The sequence below is a fragment of the Penicillium soppii genome, assembly GCF_028829465.1.
Source record: "Penicillium soppii strain IBT 18220 chromosome Unknown utg000005l, whole genome shotgun sequence".
NCBI classification, from domain to species: domain Eukaryota; kingdom Fungi; phylum Ascomycota; class Eurotiomycetes; order Eurotiales; family Aspergillaceae; genus Penicillium; species Penicillium soppii.
The window spans coordinates 69,651-92,690 of record NW_026643235.1 but is presented as its reverse complement, the minus strand read 5'-3'; the positions used below and the strand labels follow the sequence as shown (position 1 = coordinate 92,690).

Genomic DNA, 23,040 nt, shown 5'->3' with positions numbered 1-23,040 from the left:
TAGTATTCACTGTTTTCTTTGTCTTTTCTGGTCTTTTTCACTTTCTCATTTCCGAACCCATTCAACATAGTTCTCCCTACACACTCGTTACCAAACACTTCAATACATTCGCATTCAACATGGGTCATGATTTTGACAGTTGGCTCTGAGTCAATCAACCAAATCATCATACTTGCAACCGGAATGAATTTTTAAGAAGTGCATATCAAGATACATGGAATTAAAATACTGCAGAAGTCAGGGGGTATCAACTATGCTGGTCATTTAATGCTCGCAGTCACCACCGGCAATCGCAATGTTTAAAGCCATATATCGACTCCTAGAAAGCCATACATCGACTCCTAGGGAGCCATATACGCCTTCATGGGTATATCGAGGAGCTGATAGAGGAATGCGAAAAGCTGACAATTTAGTTCGATTTTCATTCCTTGTGAGGTTCTGTTTTGCTATCTTTCTTTATTCATCTATCGTCTATTAGCCCTGGTTGGAAAGTCTGGTGGAAGTGATAACCTTCTTGCATCTACGGGTGGCTATTACAATCTTCCTAGTACTACTTGGGTCTAGTGCATCACCCAAGGCGTTTAATGAAGAATAAAATGAAGTTTGTTCTATCGATGGGGGTAATTTTGAGTCATACCAGCGTCAATACTGTCAAGATATCGTCGTTGCGAGTGAGTAATAGGGTTTTATCTCAGTATGAAATGAGTTAGGTGACTTGTCCGCTCTATAATTATTACATGCAGGAGGAGCATCGCTCACTATTTAAATACAATGTGGCTCCAATAGGTAAAATTTTCGCTGGACTAGATGCACTCGGACTTCACAAGAACCAAACAGAATATCATGAGCTTTCCGGAACTTTATATTTTGTTTATGCCTTTCCTATTGTAAGACTAACTGCGATCGTCATGTACTCAACTATCTTCATTTCTCTATGACTTTGATATTGCATGATCGTGGTCCGCCGACTAATAACCATTCAAATCGCACAGAGCATTTGCACATAGGGAATTGTATTTTTGCTTGCTACATTGTATGTAAGGCTTAGATTTGCACATGCTAATGTGGCAGTCATACACTTGCGAGTACCGGAAGGGTCGAAGACATGTTTCAGAACTTTCGTCAAATGCTGTGACAGAATGGAATGTACCGCTCTTTTGTCCGCCTTTTTGAAGCTGGCATGTTCGTTTCTGCTATACCTCGAATGTCATCTCCTAGATTTGACAGACATTTTCTTTATCTCGCAGATTTCCTTCACGCGGTCAGCACTGTGGTTGGCCATGTATCGTGCCGCTTCAGAACCTGGGAGGTCGATACCGTACAGAATCTTCCGAAAAATCTGCACTTAGTTTCATCCCTCGGATACGACAAATACAATGGGAGCGTGAAGGTTCATTGTTCATTTCTGTGCTGGCTGTTTGTCGCAAACATGCCCCTCGTTCAATCTGCGGAGGAAGCTTAACTGTACTGTGAACAACATGCTCTTTCACCCCAATCAGTTTGGTATTGTTCAAAAAAATTGATGCTGTCTGATAACTTTTGCCTTTCTCTTTGCAGGAGATAGGGTTCACTGACATTCATTGCTAGCAGATCTCTGACCACCCTGCGCAACTCATGGATGTCTATCACTTCGCTCTCCTTGCAGCGAGGAAGACGACAGACAACTGACCTAAATGATGTTCCATTGTCCAGAGTTGGTCATATTAGAGTGGGAACAGAAATGCTAGAACTGTTTATCACATGTTCGTTGTCAGCTACGACTGAATTGACTCTTTGCACGTGGTATCTTCATTGGGTCCACGATAGATAGCCCCGTAGGAACTATTTACTTCTGCTCATTGCTTCGCAGTGTCGAGTTTGATCATTGAAAATGTTTGCCTCTCGATAATTGCCTCACAGTCGCGATTGACAGCGGCATATGGGGCCAAATTGGTCTTCTGCTCCTCAATAATGTAATACAACACAATTATTGTCAACTTTGATGGTAGCGGAAAGTCCATATCTTCAAAATCTTGAAGGGAAGTTTGGAAGACGCAGGAGATGTCCAGGTGGGGGCTGAAATTTCCAAATAGCTACCGAAACAATCCACTGGCCCGAGCGTCTAGAGCTCCTGCCAAGACACCTGCTTTGTCAAAATCATCGGCTCAGTATGTATGTCCATTTTCAGCTATTAACCTAGCTTCGTGAAGCTCGAGGGACTTTTTTTATGATTTTCAAAAATTACGCTTGAGATCAGCTTGTTCGATTTTCGATTTACTATCAGCACAAATGCACGATATTCATCATTGTACTTTGCAGATATAAATACAAGGAGAGGGGGGGCGGTGATCAATTTTAGGAAGACCAATCAATTATGAAGCAAGTGGCCATTTCGAAGCGCGGCCCAATGAATTCAGCCATCTGCAAGGACGAAAAGACCAGTAAATTAAACCGGGTGTACATTGCGGAAAAGCCATATATTGTTTCATCCCATCACATATTATCTTGTTCCCTCCTCAGCCTTAGTCATAACCGGAAACGAGTCGCTTGGCTTCTGGCACTGGTGCTGCAGGCAGTTCTTCCCAGTCACAGCGGCAATGGCGAGCTCTGTAACGTAGTAGAGCAGCTAGTGCGTCGGCTGTGAGAAGGGCTTGGATGGCTACAGCAGACCACGCCATTCCCAAAAACCTACCGTTAGATTCGGCTGATATGATGGGGCTTCCACTTCGAGAGATTAGAGAAACAAATTGGGTAGAGATCACAGTCGCGATAATCGAGGCAAAGGTGAGCAGAATGGTGCTTGTCTGGCACAATCAGCGATTTATTCAAGCATAGGACTCGGATGCTATGACTCTTACTATGAAGTTCATCAATTGCAGTTTTGATGGAGGTATGTCCGAGGATGGAGATCCCGGGTAAGCTGGATAGCTGGGAGGAGGGTCAACCCCATTCGCAGGGCTTTGAGGTACTGGAGGCTGCCAGATATAGCGAACAGTACTCAGGCGAAGAACAATTGATACTGCGACGGCGCATGTGCCCAGTATGAACAGCAAAGCCATGGCCTGGGTTGTGGGCACCAAAGCTAGAAAGTCATCACTTAGGTAGCCGGGCCATGCCGTTTCCGTCGTGCCACCGGCTCCTTCGGCTGCTGCAAGAAGAGCTTGTCCAGGGTCGAAGCGAGAAAGAGGATTTAGGTCGGAACATGAGGTGATTACGCTCTGGATAGTGATTGCGTTTGTAGCATCATCAACAATACACTCCTTCTCAAAACCGACGCAGTAAGACATCAGGTATACATTGAGAAAGTCCGGTATATCTGCCGGTGTCAATTTGGATGTGTCGATCTGGAAAGATATGGTGTAGCGTTAGTTAAACATTCCAAGCGGTTTTCAGAGGCCCCAACCCTTAGTATTGTAGCATTTGGCAGAAATTGACGCGAGCTACCAGCAAACAAACAAAGAAGAAGTAAAATAAAAGCAACCAACGAAGAGATGTTACCAAGAAGAGGACGGAAGCAAATCATCTTGTGAACTCGTATTGCGATTTCGAGGAGTAGTCGGATCAGCACAGTCTGCTTTCTCAAGGCAGCATTGGCGCAAGCCTCGTTATCAGGGGTCTCCTTACTATATGAATTCTGTGTGATGAATAGAATGAGCCTAAAGCAAGTTTAGAAAAGAGTCTGGGCCGTCACTGAATGCCTTCAAACATTCTGGTGGGATGTAAATAGCGACTCCAGCCCCCTGGTAGAGCCCCAGCACCTCATTCATTGGTGCACAGCCGTGCACAGCCATTTTTATGCACAATCTTTACAGAGTAAGACACCTATATCATAGTACCTACCTTTGAGATCTCAACATTTGGTAAGAATGGGTGGATACATAGTCGGTGAACGGACTAATCGGAATCAGGATCGAGAAGCGAACACAAGTAAGGAGTACTCAGTACCAGATTTCGCCTTGTGGTGTCTATCGGCGATCGATGGATCAACATTCTCGTGCTCAAAAAATTTATATGCTGATTTCTCATATCCGCATTCCTTGGCTTCGTTCTGTTAACATGTATTGATCGGCCCCACACCACACCAAACAGACTAACTACTCGCAATTGGGCCTCTACTGAATAAAAGATTTCTGCTGTGGTTCGGGCCGGGCCGATTAGCTTGGTGAGAACCATAAGCTTCTCCTAATAAATAAAATCTCATAGATGTTCCACCTTAATTTTTCTTACTTGTTTTGCTTCTCTCCAAGCCGAGAATGAAGCGGGGTTGGGTAGATGATGTTCCTCCTCATCCCATAGTTTAGATGTTCTAGATTACCGTTCCCTAATTCTGATCTATCTAAGCCAAGTCTAAATATCTCTTTGCAGTATAAAATCAATGCTCTTTTCTAGATGCGCATTGACGGAAGAAATAATATCAAATGAGAAATGATATTAATTGAGTCAATTACCACTCCTTTAATAGTAAGAACTGATAGGTGTGTTCAATCATTGTCTAGCAACACTGTTTGGAGGTTTCAGAGAATCTCCGAGTCTTGTCAGTCGACTATAAAGAGCGAAACTTTTTTTCGTCTATATAAATGCCAAAATTGCCCTGTGATTACCTCGTCAAAAACCCAGCGCCACGAGATATTAATCTTTATTGATATAGCCGACTGTGAATTCTGCCACAGGGATAGTAATTCGTAGAGTTGGGCGATTGCAGCTCACTTACAACATTCGCCATATATGGCTTGAAGCGTTTGAATGAGCACCACGCCGATTTAAATTCTCGTGGAATTTTACCACGCATTCATGGTGCCGAATAGTGTGTGGGCTTGTGAGAGTGTGTGAGTGGGGTGTTCACATTTGAGGTCAGTAGAGATATGGGTGTAGCCCGTGTCTCCGTAGCCTCCCCAGGAGCATGGGGACATGCCTAGCGATGGAATACCTACCGTATATGAATGTGCGAGGGAATGACCATAGAGGACAGTTCGATTGAAAGTAAGGCATTAGCCCATCGTCTGGTCCATCAATAGCACCGAGTAGCTGGCTCCCGGAAAATGTTTCCGCTGGCGATTAGATGAAGCTTAACATGAGCTATTTAAAACAATTGAGGTGGCTAGATCTTCGAATTTGATTGCCATTCGAGATTATTGACCGCCCACCCTGTAGTCTGTAGGAAATGGAATAAGATCCTTGCTTCAGGAATGTAAATTCTTTTCATAATGCATTGCGGTTGGCTAGTCACATTCTTGGAAGGGAGAAATGTATCTCACATAGGACCGTGGCTGGCATGTGAATGTGTTAGTCAATCCCCCGATCTCAGATCGAGATTCAACCCATGATCGAGATTTAATCTATGATCGAATTTTTGTTCGGGCTAGTATAGACGTATTTGTCAGCAAATTAAGTTGTTTTAGTAGTTAGTGCTCTCTTCACTGCGTGTCAAGTTTCAAGTACCCACGATGGAACAACAAATCAAGACTTCGACCGCACCTACCGAGTCAACTGCAATTGCCAGAAAGAGGCCAAAATTGCCTCCAATTAATACTTCAACGGTGAGAGATACTCATGAATGAAAAGAGACTTGCACTAAATAATACTATTGAAAGCAGACCAATCTTTTCCCAAGCATTCCAGGTCACACGAGTGAATCAAGTTCATCTTCAAACATTTCGACTGGACAAAACTACCGATTATTGCATCTAACAATATCTTCGGATCCAAAGGGATATGCTGATGTCGCAGAGTCAACATTGGCTCTCGTCAGAAATCGCAAGTCGATCAATCCCAAAGAGATGCAAGTGAAAAGGCCGTTTCTATCAGATTGCCAGCAGAGCCATCCGATACATGGAACAGACCACTTGAGCAATTCGAAAATCCCCAATGTTGCTTTGACTCCATCGACGTATCGCAAATCTACAATACATTTGGGTGGGTGGAGGGTTGATACGAAGACTCTCAAGTCAAGTGAGGCAGCTCGAGAGAGCAATGTACGTGGAAATCGCTTTTATTCTGATAGGAATGATGTTGAAGATTCAAGCTCAGCCTCTTAACTTCACTTAAGGAATAAGCCCACTTCTCGAAGTGCGTGTGCAATTGTTGTGTTTTGGCAAGCGGATATGCTATATTTCCGCTCACAAGCGAATACACATCAAGGACCTGCTGCTATTCGCGACTCACAGCCAGGAGTGATACAAGCTGTGCTGAAAATGAATCTAAGTAGGAAGAATCAATATTGAATCGTTATCTGAGGCGTCAACTCAATGCATTTATCCAGTTCTCGCTCAACAAATTAGGGAAGAAATAGTGCCTACTCAATATGGAATCCACAGAAACCTAGTTGTTGGCATGTAGCGCTAAATAAGTGAGATGCTATTCTGACCTGGCTAATAGAAGTGTGCGAAAAATTTTTTATTTTATTGTCCCTGGTTCTGGCAATCTATAGGCATTTCAACATCACTAAGAAATTACAAATAAATAATGACACACCCCCTCATCGAGGTCATATTTCTCTGCACTTCTGACCTCGATGACGACTTAGTAAATCCATTGTTCCTTGAGAGCTTTATTTAGGCGCTTTTCATCAAACAGCCTCTGTTTCCTATTTAGGATTTACTAATCATATAATCGATAGAGGCCATTCTTGATAACCTTAGAAAACTTTTATGTTTCTGTCTTAGTAAGAGCTTCTTTAGACCATTAGCTACTATTCTCCCGATCCTTCCTATCGCACCTAATTATAGGGGATTGATACAACCACACCCCTAAGTTTTTGCTAGATGGAAATGGACTGGATGTTACCGCTACTGATATATTTAGGGACACGGCGTTATGCAAAGCAGCTCGGAATGGACACGAACAGATTGTCAAGCGTCTCTACAGGGACACTCGGATAAAATGTGCTAGTGATGTGAAAAAGGCCATTGAAGCATCTTCCCACGGGAGGGCAACTTTTGCGCTTGGCCATGAACTACAGGTAGGCTGTTATTGCTTTGTGGACTTAGTTTTTAACCGTCCTGGGCTCTGACAAATTTTCATTCATTAGTTCGCTTGTCCCTATAACTGCCTCCAATGTGCAGACTTAGATCAAATGTTCTGCTCACTTTACGCTATCGGTATGTCAGGGTTGTTGCACGGGCGGTAACAGGTGAAGGGTTGAGTGGCATGGTAAGCATTACTTTCATTGATAGCGAGACTGAGAGGAATTGATGGATTTTAGGGTGGAAATTGCAGGCACTACAGAAGAATTCGAGCACAAATAGCCCCCGGGACACTCACGCTTTCTTTCCCAACAACCCACTCGGATCACGCTAGTGTTAATCAGGCTCGGGTGGGGGCAATGTGGATGGTACATGATTAGACGCGTACTGCTTGTCATATAATTTACATCCCTATTCTGACGGGTGGGTATGATTTGCGGCCTAGCTAATTGTGGCCCCCTGGCTTAGCATGAGGGTTTGAGATGGTCTCTCTGTGTGAAACATGGAAGCCAATTTCAAACATAGCTGTATTTGTACGACACAATCAGAGGCTCGAAACAAGAAGTAACCAGAAACAACTCGGCTTAGAGGGCCCACCACATTATCTTGTCACATATAAGCAGGTCACACCGGTTTGCATCAGTTGAGACAAAGATCCGTGTTCTCAATCTTACCAAGCCAATTTGGCCAAAGCCCCATTGGGCCAACGTCGAGCGGCTGCCTTCCTTCCTTCGTCCAGACACAGAAGCCCGACACCAAGAGCTGCCGGAAGGAAATAATGTTCTGCGGGGATTCCAGATGTACTGAGAACAACCTGCAAGCTGGGGATATAAAGCCAGATCACCGCGATTCCAAGAGCAAACGCCATAGCCGGGAAGAGGTAGAGATTTTGAGTCAATTTATTGAATGCGGGCGGGTGCTGGAAAATAGAATGATGACGGGTACGCACCGCCATCAAATTGAACCATTGCCTTTGAATTGTCAGTAGACTTTTCAACGGATGAAAATTGAGCAACTCACATAATAACAAGGTTGATAAAGTAGATGGAACTAGCTTCGTTTACACGGGCAGAGTAGTAATCCTCGTCCACGCCTGGAGGGAGTTCACCAAATTTAAACCACAGGTCTGAGAATGGAATTCCGTTTCGCTCGAGATACCAAAAGGCCATGGAAAAAGAGCAAATGGTTTCGATAAGTCCAATGAAGGCATAGGAGTGAAACATTAACTTCCAATCAACCAACCGAGTCTTGGTAGGGTGACGGGGCGGGCGAAGGAGAACATCTGCTTCTGGTGTTTCATATGCTAGGGCCACAGCTGCAGCACAATCGGTGAAACAGCTTATTAAAATGTTAGTGAGGCCATCATTCGAAGATAGCAATCTGACTCACCAAATGATAATCATCAGAAATGAAGACAAAATTTGAGGGATACCAAAAATGAGATTGGTGAAAACCGGCCAAAATTCCGAGAATGAGCCCGCTGGAAGTAGATACGCAATTGTCTTCTTCAGGTTGTCAAACACTACCCGGCCATACCGAACGGCTTCAACAATCGCCGCAAAGGAATCAAGCAGAACCATATCAGCCGCTTCAATGGCAATGTCAGAGCCGCTGGCGAGACTAATTCCAATATCTGCAGCTTTCAAAGCCGGAGCATCATTGACACCATCACCGGTCATGGCGACAATCTGTTCTCTTGCTTGCAACTCCCGGACGATTCGCATCTTCTGGTTTGGTGTTGTGCGGGAAAAGACTATTTCAGGGTATTGACACAGCTGTTCCCATTGGTGCTCATTGAGACTCATGAGATCAGTTCCACTGACAGCCAGTGCGGAGTTGGTTGGATCTTCTTGCTTTTCGTTTAGACTTGGGAATCGCTTGAGTGATGATGCATCGTGAATTGACTCAGTCGTGACGATGCCGCATTGGCGAGCGATTGCCAAAGCAGTAAGTCCAAAATCACCAGTGACCTGGAGGGGAGGTTAAGTTACAGTCGGAATCAATTTGCTGATAAAGAGGGACTCACCATAAATACCCGGATGTGGGCGCGACGTAGAGTGCGCATAACGTCTGGAATCTCAGATCTTGGTGGATCAATCATGCCGATCAGACCAACAAGTGTCAAACCACATTTTGCTTCTCGCAGCATCTGGACTTCGTACTCTGTAGATTGAGGATCAGCTATAGTGACTGGTTTTGAAATCACCTTCCTGGCTAGGAGAATGACTCGCTTGCCATCCGACGACCATTGATCTTTCAGTTGTTTGACCGCCGCGCATGTTACCTCAGTGAAAGGCTTTGGTTCACCATCAGGGCCAACAATATCTGTACATCTATCAATTAAGATATCTGGGGCGCCTTTGACAGTCAAAAGACTTGAAGAAAGGTCAGCTTAAAGCACCAAATTGGGTTTGAATCCACATACACATTTTGCATATCAAAGCTCGTGGTCTCTGTTTTAGAAAGCCATCTTTTGGGACTCTCCAGATCCACAGCTGTGAATGCCTTGATCATGAACTTATTCTTGCTGTCGAAAGCCAGATCAAAGCATATCTTCCAGTCCCGGCGGACCTCAGAAATTGGTCCCAATCCTTCTGAAAACCTCAGTATCGCTTGATCGGTGGCATCTCCGAATATACTCCTGTCGATAAGTGGCAAATTTGCCGACGCGATGTCAAACTCTGCCGCGTTGCAAATAGCAGCAATTGCTCGAATCTGTGGCATGACAGATCCTTTCGTGCTTTCTGTTGTCTGTTCGTCTGTCTGGGCGACGTTGAACGCGCTTGTATAACTCGAGTGATCCGTGACTGACATACGGTTCTATTGACACGTGAGTTAAGGCAGTGCCAATATACTCGAAAAAAGAAACCAAAAGGGCACATATCTTGAAACTTACCATGGTGAGAGTTCCTGTTTTATCGGTGCAAATAACAGACACCGACCCAAGAGTTTCCACTGTCTTGAGAGACTTGCAGAGAACTTTGTTTTTCTTCATCAAATTCGCAGTTATTGTCAAACTGGCTGTAACTGCAATGGGCAAACCCTCCGGGATATACGCAATCGCTACACTGACACAGTCGACGATCAGCGCTGCGACGTTGATATAGTCTGGATGCGCCTTGTGAAGCCATCCGCCCCTAACGAATGTTAGCCTTACCCGGAATCCGCAAATACCAAATACGCACCAAACGGCCGCAAGGATGACAATCCAAGTGACCATGATGATGAAAATCAACATCACAAATCTCAAGACCTCTTTTTCAATGGTTGTCAGACCAGTCGCTGGCTCTCCTGCCAACTTGGCAATCCGTCCAAACACCGTCGAGTCGCCCGTCGCGACCACCAGACCAGTCGCGTTTCCAGAAATGCAGTGAGTTCCCTGCAGTCCAATACATCTCGTTTCGAGATAGTTATCCGAGGTTGACTCAGGACTTCCCTTGACGGGGTTTGATTCACCTAGTCAAACGTTAGAAAATTCTTTGCTAGTTTCAAGAGGGCACTTACCAGTCACAATAGATCTGTCCAAGCTGAAGTCATGCGAAACCTCAATGAACCTCAGATCAGCAGGAATTTTACTTCCTGCTTTGATAAAGACGGCGTCTCCGGGCACAATATCGGTGGCAGAAACTTCAACGCGACGAGCGTCACGCAGAAGGATACACGACTCGGGCAACATAGCTGTGATCGATGCCATTACCCTCGAAGAAGACCAGTCTTGCCAACCATTGAAAGCAGCTTGAATAACAAAAACCGCAATGAGCACGATTCCAAGAGCAAGATTGGCCACAGCTGGTGGTTCTCCTAGTGGCTTCCAAGAGATGAAGACCAGTATTCCGCCAACAAGTAAAATAGATCCGAATCCCTTGAAGAAGTAGCCAAATATTTTCCAGAACCACGGATTTGGTAAGGGAGAGATTTTGTTTCTTCCATATTTTCGGAGCCTTTCTTCAGCCTTGTTGGACGACAACCCGGCGGACGCATCGACACCGAGTCGCTTTTGAACCTCCTCCGTGGGGAGGGTATGCCATTCAGCATTTTCCCACTCTGCATAGCTTCGTTAGCAAGCTATGACATTAGCTGCGCCTGGATCGAACCTTCGACTGCCTTCTCTCTTTTCTCACTAAGTTTGCCGCGCCGCTTTCGTTCGGCGCTGTCTTCGATCTCAAATGACCTGTGTCCGTAGTGAGTCAAACGGCCACAAAGACGTCAGAGGGGTTTCATACAAACTCCTATGTTCTATTGGAATGGCAGATGCGGGGTCAATCGATCTCCGTCTCGCACTCGAAATAATTTTCTCGGGCTTTTTGCTTGTCTCTTCCGACACTCGACCCAATACGGTAATCGCATCGCCTTTTTCCTCGTCTCCAGTTTTCCAACGCAACGCCGTTCTCAAGGGTGGCATTTTGCAAACTTGAAATATACAAGGAGGTAAGCAAAATAAAATATCGTGCTAAACAGCAGGGATTTATACCTTTCTACGGACACTATGAGGGAATCTGCTCTTGAGCGATTTTTACTGACTCGGATATCGATAGCTGTCAGGGAGGAGACCTCCTTCTCATTTGGTACATCTATGAGAGCTTTAATCATCCAATGAGTTTACAATGAAACTAACAGATCCTGTGCATTAGTTCAGCATGACAGCAGGAAACTACAGTGGATCTGACATACCCTGTGCACTGTCGGCACGTGGAGTTGTCTGTGCGTCTAACCATATAGTCAGAGCGAATCGGAAAAATCGAATCTATCTTAAATTCGATTTTGCTTTGCCGGATTAGTCAATTTGAGTGATTAAATCAGCGTCGGAGAAAGGCCGTATCGTTGGTTGGAGGCTGTAGGTTATCCCAACAGCTTCACTGGGCCGAACAAATAACGCATATTTAGAGCGAATTTCGTCTACATTACAGCAACATCTGGTTAATTAGAACCCTTTAATTCAATTAAAATTCAATTATTTTAGAGAGGTTCTCTCGTCTATCGGTCACCGTTTCTTTAATTGGGAAGTTATGGGGAATTTGCGGTTTTCAGATGGTTCGGAGACCATTTCTGAGCATCTGAGTAAACTGGCGAATCAAGCCCCTGCCGAATTCGACCAGTTGACACACCTGGTCGTTGCAATACAATACGAAGTAAACATCATAGCTGGCAATGTATAGTCCAATCTTTGTCTTCCCAGTACTTTTTAAAAATAAAATGGCTAGTGAACATGCAATAATACTTACGTGTCCCAATCTCATAAATCTCCAGCCAGACAAACCATCGAAAGTGTCCAGGTGGCGATGTGAAAAATTTTTCGTCTACGAAATTGGCAACATAAATTTTCAATGAATTTTCATTCAAAAACATTTCGACAAAAAGAAAAGCAGGCAAATCGCAGAATCACCCTGTTTATGTCTCCTTCTGATCAGGCTTTTTGCCTGCAACGTCGCTCTGCTGTGTCTTGATCAAATTCCATGCCACGTGTTTCTTTGCTTCATATATTCAAACCAGCTCTCTTGTACACCCATTATTTCCAAATTAAATCCCTCGCAAATCTCTATCAGGTACCCACAGATCTCATCCCCTAGGATCGAGTGGGTGTCTACAAGAAAGAAAATTAGGGATGCGCTAGAATTAATGAGGGAAGCAGATAAGAGGAAGCTATAGAAAGATTCAAGCTTCGATTTGAAAGCTCAGCTCAGATGTATCCATTTCAATAATCAATTTACTCATTCTAGCTCGAAATAGATAGCTAATGGAGAATGGAGTCTCAATGTCTTATCCAACCACCTGACCTATATCGCGCCTCCGATCCCATTTCAGCTATTTCACGCCCACCTGCTTCGTTGACTCGTGCTTTAAGCCTCTCGGGGAAACAGGGGTGGCGACCTACAATCTTAGTAGAAACACAAAAGGCAGTGCTTTGAGGCGGTTCTGTGAATATAAGATGTAACTAAATTTTTTCTCTTTTGTGAGCAAAGACGGTTGGTGCGTCATTTAATACCTACATACTTCACGTTTAACCTAGATGACCCAAGGTTTCATTGGCAAGCCAGATTGCATCTATATGTGATAAAGAGGGTAGAAGAACAAGACACGAAATGAAGGCAAAGTTACTAGGAAAAGAAACAGTATAAAAGATTGGCGAAAGAAGCGTCACCATAGACAGAAATTTATGCATTGTATATGTAGTCCTGTTCTGTGGTTCTATTTGCAAAATCTCGTCAATTGGAGCATGTTCTGCTTGTTTGCAGTTAGAGCGGCTAAAACTGGGTCCATTATCACAGAAACAAGAATGTATGCCCGCAGGATTTTGATTGGATTCTGACCGTAGTATTCTGGGCCAAAGGCTTTACAATAAGTTCCGAACCCATCATCTTCTTTAACACAGCGCTCAGTGCTCACCCGTAGTTCTGGGAATAGATAATAACCGTGCAGAAATCATTGCCCCTTGTGAACTTATGAGCGCCAGTGATCTCAAAGCCACCATCAGCCTGGATATAGGCAGCAATAGCTTAGTAAGAGTTATTGGTATAATGCGCAGTGGATTTGATTCCGATATGTTTCCAAACAAACAAGCCATCGGTAATATCGTCGCCGATGTACGCATACTCCTCGAAGGGGTCATACTCCGCTTAGCCCACTGATCATCGGCGTTGCTAGTGACAGCAATTGTGTCGGTTTTGTAGGGATATGTTGCCTCTACAGCGGAGCGCAGCTCCTCGTGGAAGAACAGTTGACCGTTATGGGTGATAGAGCCTGAGTTCACGAGAAGCGTCCCATTGGGCAGCAGGGTCGCGTTGCTGCGAATTAGAAGATGAGTGTGAGTTGCACGACCGGAGTAGTGACCAGGGAAGATGGTATCAAAGAAAACAACACCGTCCTTGTCAGTAGGCTGAATGTCTCGCAAGTACGTGCTGTTCCAGCCATCAGCTGCATAGTTTCCTTGGTCGGAAATTCCACTATGGACCAAGTCAGCTTCCCAAAAGTAGTTGTGTTGGGGCACCAGAAGAATACCTATAAATTCCCATCGCATTGGCGTTCCAAATATCAATAAAAAGATCGGGCAGAGGTTCGCAAGTGTTGACATCAATTTACTGAATCTCCACGTGCATGGGCACTCCCTGGCAGTAGGCATCTTCAACGACATTCTGACGAATTATCTCACCCCAGACGAGTAAGGACTATCGATAATAACAGGCGCGAAAATACAGCTGGTTTCAGTATCAAAGACGGTGGCCGCATTAGAAACTCCGGTTTGATTGTGGCTGATAGCGTCCCACTTCGCGAGGTCAGCCGCAGTGCGAAGGTTCATACGAGATTCTACTGAGTTAGAAATAGACCTGAAGTTTATCATGGTAAAATCCTTACTGTCAGATGTGGCTAGCCTCTCACGAAGCTCGCGGGTCTTGAGTTCACGGCGCTTGATGTTCCGGGCTCGAAGAGAACGAGCAGGCTCAGAACGGGCGCAAGCATTGAGCGAGCGTTTTCCTTGCGCCGCCCACGCCTTCTGTTGCCGACCATATTCCCAGGCTACAACATCTTCCGCACCACCCACATCCACGTTACAAATCAGATCACTTTGACAGGCAACGATAGCAGCTATAGCGATGCTGGCGTCCAGCATCTGGGTCAGCTGTTCTTTGACGAGGACCTCATAGATTCGGTCTACCAGCTCGACACCTACAAGGCTCACCTTTCGACCTTGGACCGTACCACTAATTCCGAGGACTCACTTTATTCCACGGCCAACGGAGACGGCTATTCATCTGTGGTCTCTGTATCCAAGCTGGGCAAGTCTCTCGCCAATGGTCTTGTGGGATACATAACCATTGGTCTCAACCACTCTGCGACACCTGCTGAGACAACTGGTGGCAGTGTCAATGTTATTGGCGCTCTGCGTGCTGTCACACCCACACCCGGTGCTCAGGCTGCTGCTTACGCTCTTGATGCCTCTGAGGGTTACTTTGAGAAGAAGAAGCGCTAAGCTCCATCAAAAGTTCGGTGGCTCTTGTCCGTGAATAGCCCTTTTGTGGGTTTTCAATAGGCCCAGCTCACCTATGTGCCATGCGGAAAGCCCATCGAATGTTCGCATCCGATTCTCACCGGCCCCTGAATGCCCAAAAACCGAAATAGACGATACTTATATCGTTCACAGAGTAAATGCCTCGTGTCAGACCATGAAAAGGGTGTACATGCTAGTAATTGGGAGAGGATCAAATTGTTAATAGATGATCTGTTCAGATGGCCACTGCCGAAGGATCTTTATCTTACTGGAGCGCCTCTGTACCATTCCTATTCATTTTCTGCACAAAACAAGTGGTGCTGCGGATACCGCTAGACTGTATGGCACCTAGATAAAATAAGTTTATTGAGTTCAGTTCACACCTTCTCCGGAGGTGGATCTCCGAGATTTACATATCTCCTGGTAGTCCCCGCCACAAGCTTTGACCGCCGTAATACTCAACACGAATAGACCATTCGAGATTCCTTTCGAATTCGAACAAAGAAGATCGTTATTCGTACCCACCCCTACCTACTATGAAAGCCGTTACTTGACCTCGGATCGATTGGAAGCCGTGATCCCGCCAAGAAATTGCAACGGATGCGGCAACTATCAACGGGTAACAGCGATGTCCTCGCCCGCAGCCTCCGTAGCCGCGAATGCCGAACCCACAATCACGGTGGCCAAACATATTTCCCATTATCCATGACTGATCCAGCAAGGTAAGTTCTTTCGATATGACGGATAAGACACTCTGTAGTCACATTCTCATTTTTATAGGGCGACCTCGGCATGTTTACGATGCAGGAGACAAAAACTTAAATGTTCAGGTCCTAGTAGAAGGCCCTGCCAACGATGTCGGGAAAACAATGCGGAATGTGTCTTTGTTTCGCTAAGAGCTGCGCAGAGGAGAGCAGAGTACCCGTAAGTCTCTTTTATCTTGTCGTGGCACAGAGCGCTGATCGTATGCCAGCACCAGAACAGACCATTTGCAGCAGCGATTGAATTCGCTGGAGCAAGAGCTTCGGTTGGAGATTCAGGAGCTGCAGATTTAATTATAGATCGTGTTAAATATACTAATAAGGCGAGCTCGGAACTAGAAGAATATCGGGAAATGGCCCGAAAGGGTAGTACGGTATAGACTATTAGTAATGAACTTCTGCTTTATAATAGTAATTTAGAAGTGCCCGATTAGGACGACCTCCGAGCTCGCTTATTAGACGAGCTACATCGATAACCATTAGTTGCTTACCCCGGTATTAAGAAGCTAAAGAAGTTAGTCTTAGTTAGGCCTTGACAAGTGCTGCAGTACCAGTGCTGCAGCACTAAGGTGCGACGGTACCAAGTGCCTAGTCCGGTGCTGCAGCACCAACGCAGCAGTGCTGCAGCACTGCATTCAGTGCAAACATTGCTGGGCCTGTGACATGCATAATTTATGTAGAAATATCCTGTATTTCTGCGTATTTTGCTTACACTTCAAAAAGATTTTTTACTACAATATAGCTTCAATATTTCGACTGAATGTAGTTTATTATTTATTGAAATTAATTTACACTATAGTACAGTTATATTCTGCGCCTAGGCTGCGTACTATACTCATATTCATCCTCATCCCTCCGACGCTTACGCTCTCGATGCGGTCGCTGGCTGTCGCTTTGTATGATTCTCACCACTGGTTGAAGCGGGAGCTCAACCGAGTCGATTTCCTGATCTAAGGCTTCATTTAGATCCGAATAATTCAATGTGCGATCATTGTTTTCATCCTGCTTATTTATGCCATCAGAATCTATCTTAAGATCCCCTTTATCATCGCTAATAGCAACAATCTCATATTCAGATAGCTGGCCCTCTACCTCTTTATCTGCTTCTATTCTCTCGACTAGATTATCGCTCTATGCTGATAGCTGGCTTTCAGTATAGTTTGCATCAAACTGTGTTATATAGCGAAGCATTATAAGATCCTAGATCGTTGTTGTATTAAGAGATCCACGCCTATAATGGCAGATATCGCGAGTAGAGCTAAATAAGCGCTTAACACCTGCACTAGTAGTAGGGATAGAGAAAATATCCCGAGCAAGAGCTGTAAGCGTTGGGAACTGTGCCTTATACTGCTTCTAGAAATGGCATAGGTCCTTATCATCGGTCCCTAAATCAATTAGTATATATGTTTTAGAGGAAAGGATATACTTACGGAGATTCAGATAACTTGTAAGCTTATCTCGCCATCTAACCTTTTCTTGAACCATCGGTCGTGGTCTTGTCTAGGCAAGTAAACTTGCCATACTTCCAGTTCGCTATAGTGCTTTACCTTTATCTAATGTCTAGATAATAGGCCGGCGTTCAAAGTACCGTTTAAGGTAAGAATATAGGGAGCTTTCATACACTGAATACTAGTCTGTATCATCACTAACCCAATCCGGTCCCTTAAAGTAGTCTAGCTTGTGTATTAGGGTAAGGATTGTGCCCATTACATAAAGATGTCCATAGGCTTCCTCTGTAGCTTTATAATAAGCTATAAGCTTTTGTTCACCTGCTTATAAAGCACGAAGTATTGCCTTTTTCCAAGGGACCTTCTTTCGAATCAGGCGTTTTTGAGAGTCCTCAAAATGTCCAAAGAGCCGATTATACACCTCAAACACATAATAGATAGTCATATCCTTTACCTTCGATAGACCAACTATCCATATATAGAAAGGTTTTGTGATATAAAGGAGGTATTCGACCTATCGCCACTCCTATACATTAAGCTGGAACTGAGACTGATTGTAAACTGTACAATATCTCTTGAATGTTACATATAGGCGATTGGCGCGCTGAAGCATTAGGTATGTTAAATTCTAGCGTGTGCGAACATCCTAAATTAGTGTAAGCTTAGGCTCGGAAACTTGAAGTGATAGAAAGAACTCCCGTCGTTAAGGGCTCGCATTCACATAAACCGCAAAGCTTCGAATCTATATCGAGTATCAGTATAAAGAAATAAAAGAAAATAAGAGACTAAAGACTTACTTTTGCAAGTATATAAATAATTCCCTGCTCTGACTTTGCCTTTTAAAGGGCCGATCCATCAGCTTCCTCTAACCAAACTGAATAAGTAGTATCATTATTTAGGTTAGCTTTCATCAATCTAAGAAGATCCTTTAAACTAAGCTAGATCACATAAGCAAGGCATAGAATTCGTACAATCTGTGTACTATCCGGGAGGTTAAGATTTTTGATAGACTCTATAAGGTTTTCGACAAGCGTCTTGTTATTAGATGCATTATCGGTAGTGACTATAAGCACTCGATCAACAATAGTATGCTATTGTAGCACCTCTTATAATACCTCACTAAGATAAATGCCAGTATACTGCCCGTAGACTGGCTCAAATCCTAGTAGAATTTCATAGTAGTTCCATCCTAAGTCCACGAAATAGCCAGTAATTGCTATAAATGCTTGTTAGAAAGGTGAAGTCCAGTAATCAAGTGCGATTAAAAGCTTCGCATTAGTTAGTAATAACGAAAGAACCTTCCGTTAATCCCCCTAGACTATCGATTTAAGGCGACGTCGTGCTGTTTTGGGTGTAAGGATCGGAGGAATCTCTTTTAAAAGGCGAGCGAATCGGATGAATTCGTGGATTTCTGGGCGGCTAAGGAATTGAAATAGAAGCTGACACATAGTGATCAAATTCAATTAAATTCGTTCCTAGTCCTTAATATTGAAGATTGTCTTCTGTTCTAGAGGACAATCAGTCTAAGATTTATAGTATTAGTTAGTGTTAATTTATTTAAACTAGTAGAATCAAGGCTTACCGCAAACTGTAACGATTGCTTTAATGACTGCTGAATAGTGGAACTCTTTCCACCTCTTTCATAAGCCTTACTCTCACGATGCCTTTTCATAGAATTAAGGCCTCTAGATGCAGATAGATAGGGGATTGCCTTTCCACATCGTCGACAAAGAGCTGCTGGCTGTCCAGTCTAGTAGTGTGTAACTTGATCAAAGTGTTCCCATATTAGTGAGGTATATGTCGCGTCGAAGTTCACCTTTCGTCGCGTATTTGCTTAGGCGCCTAAGGTATAGCGCCACTACTCAATGAATTGTATTTTATTCATTTTCGTATATCGAACCCACGGCTTTACTCCAGGACCAATCCGTTCAAGTAAATCTAGGGCAGTTGTAGTGGTAATAAGGTAGGATTCCGAATTGACCGAGGGTGCGGTAAGGTTTAGGGCCTACTAGCTAATTAAATGGTCTAGTGTAAGGGGCTCATGCGTTAGATCGAGGGAAAGAAGGTCGTAATCCGTTAGGCGGTCGGGGTATTCAACTTATGATAATGATACTTAAGAAGGGCCAGCCTCAGAACAATATCTGAAATTTGACATAGTTACTGAAGATTGAGGATTGATGTAAGAGGGAAATTAGAGAATATAAATGGATTACCTTAGGCTGAACATAATCAGCGACTATTAGCTACTATCATTATACCTAGATGTATTTAGAATGCAAGTAAATAGATCATAAAGTTGAAGGAATATAAGATCGCTTATTGGTTAATTAGCTCGGGTTCTCTCACAAGACCCACTATAGTACTGCAGCACTACCGCAGCACTACCGCAGCAGTGCTACAGCACTAGAGAATTTTACTACAATCAGCAGAATTAGGGGTCAACACGAACCCCCTAGGTTCATTCAAAAAATTTAAGAAGTCATAACAACCAAAATAGTAGAGAGAAGACACTAAACTATATATTTGAATGATATATTTCATATAAACAATAAGTTAGATTATTTCAGGTGAGATAATAAGGGCAAACCGCCAAAAGGTTTTGGGTTTTTTTTATAGTGTTTTGTAGATATATATCTATATAAGATATATATATATATCTTGTAAATATATATTTTGAAAATTAAGAGGTTAGATATATGTATAGTGAAACATAATATAATACGGTATTCTATTGGCATATATAAGCATTTTATCCAACCGTTTTGGGTAATTCTTGGCAAAAGTTATGCTTCGCAGCACTAACAGCAGTGCTACAAAGGTGCTGCAGCACCGGACTACAGCACCAAAATTGGGCTCGTGCTGCAGCACCTTGCAGCACCATACCGCAGCACCAAAATTCGCCAGGTGCTGCAGCACTTGTCAAGGCCTAGTCTTAGTAAGATACCACTAGTCTAGCTAGGCAACCGATATAAAGCGGTATATCGACAACTGTCTAGTATATAAACGGACAAAATCCTAGAGAGATCGAACCCCTAGACTTCTTCACCCCTTAGAAATCCTAGAAAGACTATAGGAGCATCTTATAATGGATTTCCGATCATTCCTAAAGGACCGATATAGATTTAATGCAGTATTCGTTGTTGTAGACCGCCTTATAAAAAGACCGATATCTATCCTATACCACAAAGACACTAATACAAAGAAGATGGCTGTTACGGACATACCAGTCACCAATCACATGTGGGGACTGCGACCTACAGATGGGCCACCAAGAGCCAATCGATCAATCTGTTATGCAGATCACGTGCAAGATCCTATACTGGGGCACCCCCAGTACGAGTCAGAGAAACACTTCGACTTGGGAGCCGTTTCTGGCCCCCTGTTGGTAATTACGAACTATACTCGCACACAAACAAGGCTTACCGCGAGAAGGCCGTTTCCGGCCTTCCACTCACCATCTCCGATAATACTACAATACGCCATGAGACGGTTAGACTCACGTGATCATGTAAGTAGTAGAACGGGTCGATGGTCGATGGGTAGATTCCGCCAAGACAAATCTACACATCTACCATCTACACATCTACACAGGAAGAACTCAGGGATATATAAGGACGCAGTTCTTCGTCTCCAATCATACATTGTTACTTATGAATACCTTTGGAACTTCAGAGACTCTTTACTTGATTATAACTTGACAACCACTACGACTAGACCAATACTTCGGTATAGATCTATTCGGCGCACTACCTGGCATCGTTCCCCGATACCCTCGACAGGACTCATCCCGCAGTAAGGCCTGCTAGGTAGACCTCGCCCAAACCCGCGGGTAGACGGGTTGGACCCGACCCGTACCCGTTTCTTGGCGGGTTTTGGGTCGAGGGTATAGAACCGAAGGTCGGGTACGGGTTGAGATATTGAATCCGCGGGTTACCCGGGGGTTACCTACGGGTTGATAAACAATGCAAACATGAAGAACCTCGTGATATGCATATATTATGCATTTCTGGGCTGTATTTATAGGTATCTGGCTTATAGGCAGTGGATTCTTGCAGAAATAAGGTCGAGGATAACTATGAATGTCTTCAATTCTAGAACTAAACTAATAAACTATGAACTGATCATCATTATGCCGCGAACGCTTCCTAGATCTTCCTGAGACACGCTGTTGTGTCTCCGGTAGAGGAACATCTTCCTCCTCGTTACTATCTCTATGGCCTTTAGTGTCTCGTTTAGATGCAACACTCTTTCTTCTCTTTCTAAGAGCACGTTTCGAGGGACCTTGCGTTGCTGATTGCGCTTGAATAAGGACCAAACCCTCCTGTGCATAGTCCTTATCACTCTCCTTATCATCACTAATCGGGTCGACAGTACCCTCGAGTTATTGGGCATCTTTCTCTTCATGATCCGCTTCTATCTCCCCTTCAGAAAGATACTCCTTCCGAAAAGCAATTCCATCCTCTTCGACTTCAAATTGCGTCGTACACCTATACAACATAAGCTCCTGAATTGTTGTAGCATTTAGTGAGCCTCGACGATAGTGACAGACATCCCGAGTAGTGTTAAATAGCCGCTTAACGCCGGCGCCAGTTGCAGGAATCGAGAGCACATCGCGTGCGAGCTTTGCAAGCGCAGGGAATGTGGTCTGGTTCTCCTTCCAGAACGCCCGTATTAGAATACTAGAAACGGTGGCTAAGATATATTTATTAGTATAGGTCCGGTGATTGATAGAATAAGGATACTTACTACTATCGAGATATCTTGTAAGCTCGTCCTACTGGCTAGCCTGGATAATCTGATCTAGGCCAATCATCCGATCAAGATCTATACCTACACTCTGCGTAGCAGATCTTTTACCGTTCCCTGTCTGTTCTTCTGATAGACGTTGCTTATATAGTTCAAAGTGGTCCACAAAGCTTTGTCGATATCTAGTGAGCCACTTAGGGCCCCAATCTTTACTCCGGAAGAACTAGAGCTTATGTTATAGTGCGAGCATTATACCAATAGCAAAGACATCACTAGGAATGTCATCCGTCTTACTGTAGTACTGCCTAAGCTTTTCCTCCGCCGCACGAAGAGCGGTAAGCATAAGCTTCTTCTAGCCTACCTTCTTACTTGTAAGCTGCTTAATCGACTTCTCAAGATGATCAAAGAGCTTATTATAGATAGTAAAGACAAGATGGACGGTGACATCTTTGGTTTTCGATAGCGTAGTAGTGAACTGGAAGAACGGCCGCGTGATCCAAAGCAAATAGTCAATCTGACGCCATTACTCCTGGTCAAGCTTAAGATGCGGATAGCCGTACTTCGAGCAAAACTCATCTAAGACGGATTGTAGTCGTTTGGCACGGCGAAGCATTAGAAACGTCGAATTCCACCGCGTACGAATATCCTGTATCGGAACAAGAGCTGTAGAATCTGTCTGGAGGCTGCAGAAAGCTTCACGGCGCTATGGGCTTGCGTTGATAAAGATAGCTAAGCTTCGAAGCTATAAAAATAGATTAGAAGTAAGTTTTAATAAGTCTAATAGTGACGAACCTTATTTAAAGTGTCAATGATCTCCCGTTTCTGATGCCTAGACCGAATTGATTGGTCCTAGGATTCAGTCCATTGCATTTGAGCAGTGTCATTCATTGGATTTGCCTTCATCTAACCTAGGAGTTGCTTTAAGCTTAGTTGAATAACATAGGCAATACATGGAACGCGAATAATCTCTGTATTATCGCCAAGGTCAAGGGACTAGATAGTCTCTTAGATGCTCGCTAACAAAGTGTTATTGTTCGATGCATTGTCGGTAGTGAATGCAAGTACTCGATCGGTTAAATTATACTTCTGTAGTAGCTGGAACAGAACAGCGCTAAGGTTAATACCTAAGTGTGTTCCATAAAGAGGCTCAAATCCAAGAA

General features: G+C 44.0%; 3 protein-coding genes across 3 annotated transcripts; all 3 read right to left on the bottom strand.

Annotated features, from left to right (window-relative positions):
• Positions 1–2,501: 2,501 nt before the first annotated feature.
• N7529_005457 (uncharacterized protein) lies at positions 2,502–3,266 on the bottom strand (the record flags this gene model as incomplete). Its single annotated transcript, XM_057240984.1, has 2 exons — positions 2,502–2,783; positions 2,838–3,266. The coding sequence occupies 2 exons, from the start codon at positions 3,264–3,266 to the stop codon at positions 2,502–2,504; spliced, it is 711 nt and encodes a 236-aa protein (XP_057096343.1).
• A 4,345-nt stretch (positions 3,267–7,611) lies between these two features.
• N7529_005456 (cation-translocating P-type ATPase) lies at positions 7,612–11,343 on the bottom strand (the record flags this gene model as incomplete). Its single annotated transcript, XM_057240983.1, has 10 exons — positions 7,612–7,912; positions 7,962–8,279; positions 8,331–8,911; positions 8,968–9,316; positions 9,367–9,761; positions 9,838–10,078; positions 10,127–10,397; positions 10,446–10,985; positions 11,036–11,112; positions 11,165–11,343. 10 exons carry the CDS (start codon positions 11,341–11,343, stop codon positions 7,612–7,614), a joined length of 3,252 nt encoding a protein of 1,083 aa, XP_057096342.1.
• A 1,978-nt stretch (positions 11,344–13,321) lies between these two features.
• N7529_005455 (uncharacterized protein) lies at positions 13,322–14,547 on the bottom strand (the record flags this gene model as incomplete). Its single annotated transcript, XM_057240982.1, has 5 exons — positions 13,322–13,434; positions 13,533–13,882; positions 14,019–14,044; positions 14,089–14,243; positions 14,292–14,547. 5 exons carry the CDS (start codon positions 14,545–14,547, stop codon positions 13,322–13,324), a joined length of 900 nt encoding a protein of 299 aa, XP_057096341.1.
• Positions 14,548–23,040: the final 8,493 nt, after the last annotated feature.